Here is a 13,046-nt window from a genome sequence, read left to right as displayed (position 1 = left end):
GTCCCAGCCCACAGGGAAGGTGAGGACTGACATGGCTGCGGTCATCTGCTTGTAGTTTCCTGAAAGTTAGCAAATGACACAGCAGCGGATAAAGCTGGCTTTGATTTAAACTACTTAAGCATTAATCGTGGCAACAGCAATCTATCAAAGGTGAAAACTGCCCCACTTTGATCCAGGTCTGTAGACCATGATTTAGTATCAAAAGCAGGGGTGGATCGTAAAATGTATTCTGTTCCTCCATTGTCCCATGAAATTATACCTGGCAGTTTAAAATCAAAGGCTGAACCTTAGGCTTTCCTCACCAGCTCCACGCTCCCTAAGACTTGTTCTTCTGCTTCATCTGGAACCCACACAAACTCTATTCAGAGCCAGTCTGCCTTGTTCAACATAACCTTCTTTTCATGTTTTTCTTTGTTTCTTTCTGTTCCTACATGTATCATTGTCCCTGTATCTTGGTCCCTGTCCTTAAATGTTCACCTTTAGGAGGAGACGGAGCTGATTGACCATGCCAAGAGAAAGAAAAGAACCAAGACAGAGAAGTCTAAGGTGCCAAAGGAGGAGAGAGAAGGAAAGGTTCACACAGAAACAAAGACTCCTGTTGGTAAGTGAGCATGCCCACAAGGAATGGCCAAGGACACAACTAGTGGGAGCTGGGAGGTGTCACTGAGAATCAGTGTGGATCCTACGGGACAAACTCTCTGTTTTGAGAGTTTGGTCTCCTCGACCAACTAAGATGGTGTTGCAGCCTTACTTCATGTCACTATCTTAGCAGACAGATATAGAGGAAACTGGCATGTCTAGAGACTTGGGATCACCAAGAAAGACAATGATAATTATATTAGCACCTATTTACTGAATACCCACAGTATTAGGAACTCTGTATATGTGACATCATAAAATCCCCCACAACATCTTCATAAAGTAAGTGCTGTTATATCATGCACTAGTTGAAGCTGAGAGAGGTTGGGTGGTTTGCATAAGATCAAACAGATTGAACAGTAAACTGGCGGACCCAGGGCCTGACCCCGCCAACTTGATTCCAAACACAAGCTGTTACCACTGCCTCCATGAGGTAGTAACTACATCACAATCTGAGAAATGGACAGGGAGAGCACTCGGGAGGGGAAAGGATGCCACCAGCTCTGAAGGTTACCCCAGCCACCATTTTTCTTCTTGGTTCCCTGTGTTACACCTCACAAGAAATTCACATTCCTATGCTTCTGAAGACGTTTTTTTTAGCCTAAAAACTACACCAGTTTTTTCCTGGCCACGTGATTCAGAATACTCTCCAAACAAATAAAAATATATGTAAAAAGGATGACATTAAATACTCTCCGTGGCGACATCTATTTTTAAGGTTTGTTTTTCAAAGTCTTGCTGACTTCGTGTTGTTGTAACCCTTGACTTGGATAGCACTGGCAGGACTGGGAAAAGGAAACACTTGTGACCCCCAGAGATAAACTGAGGAAGGGTCCTGAGAGAAAGGAAGGCTTAAACTTTTCAAGGTTACAGACCTCACTCTGGAGGCACGACCATCCAGCTGTGCCCACAGGTGCCCCTCTGGAGGGTCTTGCCCTCACCACACATAGAGTTTAACAAAACATTTCTAGGAGCAAGATTACTGAATTACAGTTGATCCAATTAGAATAAGGCAATTTCTCAAAGCATCTTCTGTGGACTACCCTTCTTAAAACAGTTGGGGTGGTTAGTAAAATGCAAACTTCCTGCCAAATCAGACTCTTGAGTGGGGCTCAGGAATCTGCATCCCATGTGACTCCATTGCACACTGGAGTTAAAAGGTTACTGAAAAGGATTCATAGAGTTCTGGCCAGTGTGGCTCAGTTGGTTGGGCATTATCCCGCAAGGCAAAGGGTCACCGATTTGGTTCCTAGTCAAGGCTCATGCCTAGGTTACAGGTTCAGCCCCTGGTCAGACTGCATGCAAGAGGTAACAGATTGATGTGTGTCTCACATCAATGTTTCTCTCCCTCTCTTTCTTTCTACCTCCCTTCCCTGTTGGGGTCCACCCTGCCTGGTTTCAGGAACTGTAACCCCTGCCCCCACCCCCATGGCTAAGGCTGAGTGAGTGACCCTCAGATTATAAACCACTAAGGAGACAAAGCTTATCTCCCTGGCAGGAGCACAGCTTCTGCTCCTTTTACTTCACCCTGCCTGGCCCCTAGCGCTTGATCGGTTAGCCAGTGATGGGTAAGATTCCCCAGGGGAGGGATGACTCAAGACAGGCAAGATCACATGGCCCCAGGGAAGGACTTGGGGGGCTACAGAAAAGGGATGATGGACCCTCATCCCTCAGCTTTGACATAGCCTGAGTCCTCATTCTGTCTGCAAGAAGTCTCCTAATGTCTTGTCTGTCTTACTTCCCCTACCTGACTTAAGCCTGAAACAATGCAGGTGGTGGGTGTAGCCCTGTGCTGGAAAAGGCAGGTTCCCTAAGGCAATCAGACCTAAGAAAGAATGCATAAAATCCTGTGAAACCTGCTTTGTTTAGAATGCTCTCGGGACTTCCGGCAAGATGGAGGAATAGGTGGACGCACCGTACCTCCTCGTACAACCAAGATTAGAAAACCAATAATTTACAACAATAATTTACTACCAGAATAACACCCAGATCTGGCAGAGGATTTATCTGAATGGAAGTCGGGCAGCCAAGAAGTTGAAGTAGACGCGTTCATCCGGACTGGTAGCAGAAGACGAGCCGGGCGGGCGCAGGGCTGGCTCGGGTCGGTGGCGCACGGAGGTCGGGGGAAGGTTTGGTGCGAAATCGGCGCAAAAGCCATCCGTCGCGCAAAAAGGCAGCAGTGATCCCTGAGTACGCGAGCTGCGGCTGGCAGACCCAGAGGGGCAGCGATTGTGGACCAGGGCAGAACTCGCGGCCCAGAAGCCCAGACAAGGGTCTGAGTCCAGGGGAACGGAACTACCGCCATTGTTTTCTCCCGCCCCGCTCCCGCTCCCGCCCCGCCCCCACATATAACGTCACAATCTAGCAACCGGGGTGCCCAGCCCCGGCGGTGAGCACCTAAGGCTCTGCCCACCACCATAACAAGAGCAACCAGACCGGAAAAAAAAAGGAGAGACAGGGGGGAAAAAAAAAAACCATGTTTTCAACAGAGCAGATCAGTCCCCCAGGACTCATCCTTTTGAGCGACCAAGAATTAGCCAATCTATCAGATGCGCAGTTCAAAACACTGGTGATCAGAAAGCTCACGGAACTGGTGGATTTTGGACGAAATTTAGATGAAAGAATGCAGATTACCATAAAACAGATGCAGGAAGACATGCGGAGGAGAGCCAATAGTGAAAGGAAGGAATCTGAGTCTCAAAACAATACAGTGGACCAGAAGGAAGATAGAATCAACCAAGCAGGAAAGCATGATGAAATAAGAATTCAAAAAATTGAGGAAAAGATTAAGAGCATCCAAGACACCTTTAAACGTTCCAATATCCGAATTATAGGGGTACCAGAATCGGAAGGGGAAAAGCAACAGATTGAGCACGTATTTGAACAAATAATAAAGGAGAACTTCCCCAATCTGGCAAAGGGAACAGTCTTCCAAGAAATCCAAGAAGCTCAGAGAGCCCCAAAGAAGTTGGACTCAAGAAGAAACACACCAAGGCACATCATAATTACATTAGCCAAGGTAAAAACGAAGGAGAGAATCCTAGAAGCAGCAAGAGGTAAGCGGACAGTAACCTACAAAGGAGTTCCTATCAGACTGTCAGCTGATTTCTCCAAAGAGACCTTACAGGCAAGAAGGGGCTGGAAAGAAATATTCCAAGTCATGAAAGACAAGGACCTACATCCCAGATTGCTCTATCCAGCAAAGCTCTCATTTAGAATGGAAGGGCAGATGAAGTGCTTCTCAGATAAGGTCAAGTTAAAGGAGTTCATCATCACCAAGACCTTATTTTATGAAATGCTAAAGGGACTTATCTAAGAAAAGAAGATAAAGAAAAGACATGTATAGTAAAAGGACAGCAAACTCACAAATATTAACAACCACACCTAAAGCAAAACCAAAAGAAACTAAGTAAACAATTAGAACAGGAACAGAACCACAGAAATGGAGGGCACATGGAGGGTTAGCAGCAGGGGGGTGGGAGGAGGAGAGAGGGGGAAAAGGTATAGAGAATAAGTAGCATAGAATGTAGTTGAAAATAGATAGGGGGAGGGCAAGAATAGTACGGGAAATGTAGAAACTAAAGAACTCATAAGTATGACACATGGACATGAACTAAAGGGGGAAATGTGGGTGGGAGGGGGGTACAGGGTGGAGGGGAGAGAAGGGGGGAAATGGGACAACTGTAATAGCATAATCAATAAAATATATTTTTAAAAAAAAGAATGCTCTCAACTAACTGATAAGGGTCCAAGCAGGAAGTGAGTTTGTTCTCCAAAGTTTTATGGCTCTTTAGCTAGCAGATCCTGACTCAAAATAGGCCCTCAGAATTCTTCGTGTGTTATCTATTATTTGATCCTTACTGCCTGATAATGATTATTGAGCTTTACTTATACACTCTGTATTCCAATAAGCCTCTCCAGGCAAGGGTTGGGGTGCTCTGGTGGCTGAGGTGCGCTGAGGCTTACTCTCCCCTATAGAGAGAAGTCAAGCTGTCCTTTTTCTGCCATGGGACCCGGTAGTCCATGTGAATTTATTTCATAACACCTCATCAACACCATGTGAATTTATTTCATCCATAACACCTCAGACACTGTGGGCTGGTGTCTGAGTCACTTCTCCTCTCTCTAAAGATACATTTTAAAAAGCTTTAAAAAAAAAAAAAAGAGGATGCATGCCCTGGTTGGTATAGCTCAGTGCACTGAGTGCCAGTCTGCAAACCGAAGGGTCACCAGTTTAATTCCCAATCAGCGCAATGTCTGGGTTGTGGGCCAGATCCCCAGGAGGGGCAGAATGCAAGAGGCAACCAATCAATGTGTCTCTTGCACATTGATGTTTCTCTCCCTCTCCCTCCCTCCTTTTCCCTCTCTCTAAAAATAAGTAAATAATTTTTAAAAAAGAAAAGGATGCATAGAGATCACATTTGCTGAGCTATACCTCTGCCCCTGATTATTGTCACCCAGGAAAGTTAAAGGAATCAAAGACTGAAAAGAAGTCAGAGCTAATTCCCAAAGGAAAACAAACAGGAGCTGAAAGGAAAAGGACGCAGAAGGAAAGGAATCTGGAAACAGCAGCAGAGCTGAGTAGGCATGATGCCATTAATTCTAAGGGAACAGAAGACACCTCAGATAGAGGTTTCTTTCCTTCAGCCTCTGTTGTAGAGGACCCTCGGCTCTCTCCCAGACATGATGCTCAGGAGAGCCAAGTTTCAACAGACAGAAAGTCATCGCCCACCCAGACTGTAACTGTCACAGGACACATGGAATCTGAAGACGAGAGAAGCCATGAGGATCCTCCCAAGGTAGGATGCAGTGTCCTCACAGAAATCCCTCTGGCCCCACTGGTGTGAATGCAGAAGTGGGAGAAACTGCCCCAAATTATACTACTGTATAGAAACAGTTCTGATACACAGTGGTTTTATATATTCTACTTTGGTACCTACCAACTTTTTGAAGCCAGACCTGATCAAAGTCATAAGGTGGCAAAGACCCTCTGAAATGATACATTCTGAGGCTCCCAAACTTCCAGGGCATGGACCTACCCCTTAAAGAGTAGGAAGCTGGTGCAGCAGCCATTTGTGAGGAGTACAGGCCCCATAATTATTGGGAAAGGTGGATTCGGGCGATCAGAGCCAAGTGCATATCCTTGGCTTGGCCTGAAGCTCATGCCTTGCTTGCCTCCAAAGGCTGTGGTTACCTCCTTTCCTAATCCGCCATTCTGTGGCCCACAGCTGGCCCACAGGCAGCTCACACAAACACACTCACATCTGCCTTTACAGGGTGCTTCTGCATGTAAGAGTTACTTTGTTCCAGAGGCCCTGATTCCAATGTCAAGTATTTAAGAGAAAAATTAAGTGAGTATAAAGAAAATTAGCCTTGAAAATTCCTGCTGTTAACCAAAAATAATATCCTATAAGTTCATCATTCAAAGAGACCAACACAGCCAATTTTTCCTCTGCTGTTGGAATAGATCAGTATTTCTCCCACTGAGATGAAGGTATTGAACTATGTTTAGAGATCTTGTGCCAAAAAAAAAAAAAGAGTATCTTTAAACACTACATTAAAATACCCACAGTTAAGATGCTATGGTTAAACTTACATAAGTTACATGTATATGGTACAACTGTACTGAATCTTGTTTAATCTTTACAGCCAAACTCTTAGGTATGATGAGTCCCATTTTACAGACCTAGAAACTGAGGCTTGAAGAGGCTAAAAGCTCTGTTGCCACAGTTATACAACCATCAAGTGGTGGAGCCAAGACTTAAACATAGATCTTTTGACTCCAAAATCAGAACTCTTGTCACTATTTTAAATTATTATGTATGTTATAGTCCATGGTCTTCCAGAAAGGATTTCAGAAAGATGTCTCAATCCTCCCAGCTGCCTAGATTATGAAATTCTGCTCTCCACAGCACACAACAGTTTCAAACTGTGCACAGAAGTTTTCTGAGCCTGCTAGGTTATTAGAATTTCTTAGATTTATTGTCAACCCATAGTACCACGCTGCCCCTGCAAAGGCTAAAAAGCAAGGAAGTGTCACCCCAAGTGGGTACACAGGGAAGGGTTGCCTTTCAAGTCTCCCCTTCTAGGCATATTTCTGACTGACGAGGGGGCACCAGAGAGACAAAGAAAGGTAAGACACCCTTCACATAAACTGATAGATCCTTTCATGGAAAAAGCGGGTTTGTTTGGACTTAAATGTAAGTCTGACACATCTATACCTAAGCCTGCCCCTGGTAAAATAGCCTTTATCGAGAACCTATGGTACCTAGCTGACTTCATGGGAGAAGCTTTTGAAATCACGAATACCTGCCACCTAAATATTCTCATTTAATTGATCTGGGTGAGGCCCTGGCCTCAAGTAATGTTTAAAAACTCCTTGGGAAATTCTACAGTGCAGCTAGGGGTGAGAACTCTAGACACACAATGTACCAAACACCATGTTGGCACTTGCACTGTTCCAGTTAATCCTGGTAATAGCCCCAAGAGAAAGAAGATATCGGAGACATTAAGCTGTGATCTCCAAATCCTGAAGCAAGTAAGAAACTTGGATCCAGATCAGTCAGAACCCAGAGCCCAAGCTGGTGGCTGCAGAGTTTGTGCAGCTGCGGTCAGAGTGTAGCAACCACTCAGTGGTTCCATCTCGGATTGGAGACAATCTCATCTGGGGTGGAGGAGGGGCTCACTGCTGAGACAAGCTCACCCCTGATCACCGTACAGTGTGATGCACCAAGAACTTACTGGTTTCTTAGGACCTCTTCGCCAAGAGGGAGCAAGAGAAAGCTTTCCGGGACAGGCTGCGAGCAGAGAGAGCTAAGATGAGACTGTTGGAGGTGGAGAGGAAGAGAAAGGAGCAGGAAGAGCAGAGGCGGCTCCAACTGGAGCAGCTGGAGAGGACGGAGAAGATGAAGGAGGAACTGGAGCTGGAAGAGCGAAGACGCACAGAGGAGATGCGGTGGGTTGGAGAGAGCAGCCTCATAGGCTATGACCGTGTTAGGAAGCGGAAGAAAAAGACAGGGGTTGACCTCCACTAGGGACAAAGTTTGGTTCTCAGGCTCCTGCCCTGGAGCAAAGCAGCGTGTCTCATTTTTGTCTATCCTCAGCTATACTAGGAAAAACCTGAACCAAAGAAAAGATTCAGTGTCTTGACCACTAGGCTTACTGGATAGCTGTTCATGGGAGCTTCCTGGCAGAGCTGTGCATTTCAGTCCAGAAAACATTTGTTGAGTCCCTACCACACCGTCTGGTTTACACTAGGCCCTTTCATAGGCCTTGACTCATTTCATTTCACCTTCATAACAACCTTGTCAGATGGGAGTTTCAAAATCCATTTTATGAACGTGGAAAAGGAAGCTCTGGGATCTTAAGGCCCTTATTTCAGAGCACAGAACTGTGTGTCGAAACAGGTAATCTTCTATTGGGTTGGCCAAAAAGTCCAATTGGTTTTTCCCATAAGGTGGCTCTAGTAGTGCTTAGTTGTCTTTAACTTCATTCAAAACAATTTTGTTAGATTGTATTGTGACAGCTGTCATATCAGCATGCATTTAAGAAAAAATATCAAGATTGGTGAATTTTTGTATAGCCATTTTGATATTGAAGATGGAAGAAAATACACAATATTTTTGGCATATTATGCTTTATTATTTCAGGAAAGGTAAAAACCCAACTGAAACACCAAAAGAAAAAAAAAAAGATTAGTGCAGTGTATGGAGAAGATGCTGTGACTAATCGAAGGTGTCAAAGTGGTTTGAGAAGTTTTGTGCTGGAGATTTCTTGCTGGATGATGCTCCATGGTTGGGTAGACCAGCTGAAGTTGACAGCAATCAAACAGACATTAATTGAGATCAATATTTATACCACATGGGATACAGCTGACATACTCAAAATATATAAATCAATCAAGTTACCAGTGAAAATTAAATGTATCTTATTTTACAGAAAGAAAACATACGGACTTTTTGGCCAACTCATAGTTCCAGGCCCTATGTGTTCTTGCCTCTGCCCTTCAATTGGGTTTCCCTTGGAAAACCAAGCCTCCTCAAGCAGGATGCTCCCCACGGCCCTTATCCCGCAAAGTCTCCACCAGGGGCACTGCCTGTTGGCTTGTCTCACAAGGATGCTGCATCTTCTTCTGCCATTTTCCTGACTATCCTGTGTTTTCTCAGCTTAAGGAAACAAAGACAAGAGGAAGAACGTCGGTGGCAGGAGGAGGAGGAGAGAAGGCAGTGGCTCCAGTTGCAAGCAGCCCAGGAGAGGGCCAGGCAGCAACAGGAGGAGTTCCGGAGGAAACTGCAAGAATTGCAGAGAAAAAAGCAGCAGGAGGAAGCTGAGAGAGCTGGTGAGGGGGGATTCTGGAGCTCCCTCTGCCTCTCCTATCTGGGCCAGAAATATCTTTCTCCCACTGTGGGTGTTCATTTGAATCTCCCAGGAGTTAGTCCTATTCCAGCCTTACTGTGTGAAGCACTCTAGGTGCATGAGCTACTTCTTTCAAGGTAATTGATATATGTGACCATAGTGAGTTCAGATTCACCAGAATAAGACTCCCTTGTGAAACAACTCTTGGCTCCTGCCTGAAATTCAGCAATCCCCTGAACAGGAGACCCTGCCCCCCGCCCCCATTGCCCTTTCCACACTGTTCAGGAGGAGCTGCTTAAATGAGTCAGAGCCCTGTTCCTAGCTTCCTTCCCTAGCAGATGGAAACAATCAAACATCTGGATAGCTTCAGGGCAGGTGCTGATGTGGGGAATCTCTGCAGCCTCACTTTTGAGGAAGAGAATGAAATTTCAGATGACACTTTTTAGACTGAATGGTCCCACTGAGTAAGCACCAAGTTTCTCCAGAACCTCATCTGATCCCCTTCCTCAACTCATCTGCATACCACCCCATACGCACAGTGGGCTCTGGAAAATTTTCCCCCAAGGTTTTGTGTTAATTGTAGTATACTGCACATAGTAGGTGCTTGACAATGGACTCTTAGTCAGTTAACCCCAACGTAATCCCCACAGAGGATCTGACAGCCTGCTGGCAGGGCAGCATTTCTCCTGGGGAATCCCCGGGAATCACAGACTTGAGAGGTGGACCAGAGGATTTTCTCCAGTAGAGACCCCTGATGAGACCACCCCCTTTTCTATTCTGCAGAGGCAGAGAAGCAAAGGCAGATGGAATTGGAAATGAAGTTAGCAGAAGAACACAGGCTCCTGATGGAAATGGCTGAAGAAGAACAGCTAGCGTACCAACGGCGGAAACAGGAGGCAGAAGAGAAGGCGTGGCTGGAAGCAGAGCAGAGAAGGCAAAAGGACGAGGAAGCAGCCAGGCTGGCTCTGGAGAAAGCCATGAAACAAAGCGAGGAACTAGCCAGGTACTGGGTATTTGGGCAACGGTTACCACAGGGGAATTGTTCAAGGGCTCCACTGCCTGGTGCTAGTACTTGCACTGCCTTTGAACAAGTGAAGTCCAAATTACACTTCCCCTTTCTTCAGCATAGTTTGGAAAAACTAAAGAACAGAGGTGCTTTTGCTACAAATGTCACAGAACTTCATGGCTCATAGAACTGGGGTTGAAGCTGGCAGTTTAGAGATTATTTCAGCCCTCTGGTTTAGATGAGAAAAATGAGTCCCAAAGACAGGAAGGATCTTGATCAGGGCCAGTGAGTTAGGGGCAGTGCCCAGGCCAAAGATCCCCTGATTCTAAACCACTCCTTTCTCAATGTTTATTGGGTACCCATTATGTGCCAAACACCGTTCTGGACACTTCCTCAGAATTCAGGAGTAAGCAAGAGGGATGTCTCTTCTACCATGCCATTTATATTCTAGGGATGGGGGGCGGTGGCAAGAGTCTCGAAACAAATATATTTATATTTAGCTGGCAATAAATGCTATACAGAAAAATTTTAAACCTGTTAACAGGACTGCAGGCTTAAGTATCTTTTTATTAATTTTTTATTGATTGATTGATTTTACAGAGAGGTGGTAGAGAGAAGGGGACAGAGAGAAACAGGGAATGTTTCCCACTTATTTATGCATTCATTGGTTGATTCTTGTATGTGCCCTGATCAGGGATCAAACCCGCAACCTTGGTGTATCAGGATGATGCTCCAACTGAGCTACGTGGCCAGGGCGCAGGAGGGTTAGTTTAAATTGGTTGGCAAGAGCAAGGCCTCTCAGAGGAGGTGCTATGTACACTGAAATGTGAATGACAAGGAGTTAGTCACATAAACATCTGGGAGAAAAATATTCCAGCAGGTAAACAGTAAGTGCAAAGATCCAAAGAAAGGAATGAGACTGGCATGCTGGAAGAATAAAAGTTGGCATGGCTGGAACAAAGAGAGTAAGGCACAAGTACTTCCGGAGGAGGTCAGAGAGGTAGACTAAAACCAGATCTCGTGAGGGCCTTGTTAGGAGAAAAGACACAGAATCAGTCATCAGGAACCAACGGCATTTCCCCACTTTATTTTCACCAAACAGTAATGATCATCACATCTTTCTGATAACAGAAGCTCTTGAGTAATAAGGGTTTTTTTGTTTTAAAAATTTTATTTATTTTTAGAGAGGGAGGAAAGGAGAATGAAAGGGAAACATCAATGTGTTGTTGCCTCTTGCATGCCCCATACTGGGGACCTGGCCCACAACCCAGGCATATGCCTTGACTGGGAATCAAACCAGTGACCCTTTGGTTCACAGACCAGCACTTGATCCACTGAGCCACACCAGCCAGGACACTCGAGTAATAAGGTTTTAATCAACTCTTTAAGCTGCATCTAAGCTAATACTCTATAGGGGACAGGAAAGAGAAGGCAGCCAGAACTCTATTTCAAGGTTTTCCACCTAACCTTGAGTTGTTCCTCTCCTGGATATGTTATGTGAAGTAACAAACAGATCATCAGTGAAATCTTGATTCAATTTCAAAATTATGTATTCCATGCATCACAGCAGTAGGGCCAGATTCATAAGTATTGAGACCAAAAGAAAGCTACTGGAGTTACAATTTTTCACAAAAATAAAACTGACAAGGCATATGAGGGAAAGTTGAGCAATTTTCTAAGGCTTAGAGCAAGTAGCTGAGAGCAGAAAACCACGTAATAAAGGGATGTGTTAAGAGGTAGAGCCTCACTCCACCAAGGGTAGAACTTAATGCCAACTGGCTGTATTTCCTCTCCACTGTGTGACACTGGCCCAAGTACTTTTAACTTCTCTGGCCTGTTTTTTTCCTCTGAAATAAGGGAGTCCTGCCCTGTCTTGTGTGGCTCAGGGGATTAAGTGCCAGCCTTAGAACTAAAAGGTTATCAGTTTGGTCCCCACTCAGGGTGCATACCTGGGTCACAGGCCAGGTCCCCAGGTCTTGACTTGGGAGAGGCATGGAATTGGTGTTTCTCTCAAGTGCATATCTCTCCCTCTTGCTCTCTCCCTTCCCCTCTCCCTACAAATAAAGTCTTTTAAAAAATACATAAGGGAGCAATACAAGTTTAAAACCTGTGAGTTATGCCTCCTTTACTTCCCCAGTAGGAAGCTCATGACGCTCTAAACTTCATATGTAACTAACTAGATGAACTGAACATGATGCAAGATGCACACTAAAATGCATGATCAGGAGCCCCAAGCCCAGCTGATGATTACTCAAGTCCGAAGTTCTACTAACTGTAAGGACCATTTCTAGGATGCTTAATCAGGATTGGGGGTGGGGTTGTTTCCTTAGGCAAAAGTCTGCTCTGAAGAAACGTCTTCACTTCCATCAAGAACTCCACAAGGAAGCCAGTGGCCTGCAGTGGGCACACAAGATCTCCAGACCATGGGTCTACTCTTACTTCCAGTTCCTACAAACACCCAGACCTTAACGCTACAAGAAAACTAGAAAGTAAGTTGGGTGGTGATGACAAAAAAAGAGAAACTCCTTCTATAATGAAGTTCCACCCCATCTTGTTCATGTCAACCCACACCTAACTTCACTCTGGGAAGTTCACTCCACTCACTACCCCTCCCCGCCACTAAGACTTTCCTCAACCCACTTACACTCTTCAATCACATAAATCCTTTATGTTCTCTAGCACCACACAAATCCAGCAGCTTTGGTGCCTGATTTCAGTAAGATGCTATCATAGTCCTAGGATAGTTCAAATATTTCATTTTTGTCAGTGTCTGAAGGAGTTGCAGGTAAATGGAAACTCTTCAATGCAAATAATTCTGAATTAGCTAGGAGAAGCTAATTTATATATATATATTAAGAATTATTATATTGTTTTTATAAAGCAAATCTACATCCATTTCATCCTAAGAATCTAAAACTTAATGTCTATTTAAAACAAGATAATCTCTTGATAAATGTTCATTTCTCAATATGAGCCAAAGTAGTTTCTAGAACTACACTGTCCAGTAAGAAGTCATGTGTAGCTATTTAAATGTAAATTAAATATT

The 13,046-nt window shown here is 44.7% G+C and overlaps 1 protein-coding gene across 4 annotated transcripts in view; it reads left to right on the top strand.

Moving 5' to 3' along the window:
- Positions 1-12,474, top strand: part of KIAA2012 (KIAA2012 ortholog) — a 114,178-nt gene extending 101,704 nt beyond the window's left edge. For all 4 annotated transcript variants that reach the window (XM_036023056.1, XM_036023055.1, XM_036023054.1 and 1 more), the window contains 6 exons: positions 484-601; positions 5,101-5,438; positions 7,392-7,594; positions 8,805-8,977; positions 9,778-9,997; positions 12,331-12,474. In XM_036023056.1, coding sequence (XP_035878949.1) covers positions 484-601; positions 5,101-5,438; positions 7,392-7,594; positions 8,805-8,977; positions 9,778-9,997; positions 12,331-12,469 — 1,191 coding nt within the window. In that variant the 3' untranslated portion in view covers positions 12,470-12,474. The remainder of the gene's footprint in view (positions 1-483; positions 602-5,100; positions 5,439-7,391; positions 7,595-8,804; positions 8,978-9,777; positions 9,998-12,330) is intronic.
- Positions 12,475-13,046: the final 572 nt, after the last annotated feature.

This window comes from Phyllostomus discolor, chromosome 4, assembly GCF_004126475.2.
Source record: "Phyllostomus discolor isolate MPI-MPIP mPhyDis1 chromosome 4, mPhyDis1.pri.v3, whole genome shotgun sequence".
Lineage (NCBI taxonomy): Eukaryota > Metazoa > Chordata > Mammalia > Chiroptera > Phyllostomidae > Phyllostomus > Phyllostomus discolor.
Note: the sequence above shows the minus strand (reverse complement) of the source record. Positions and strands in the feature narration are given on the sequence as shown.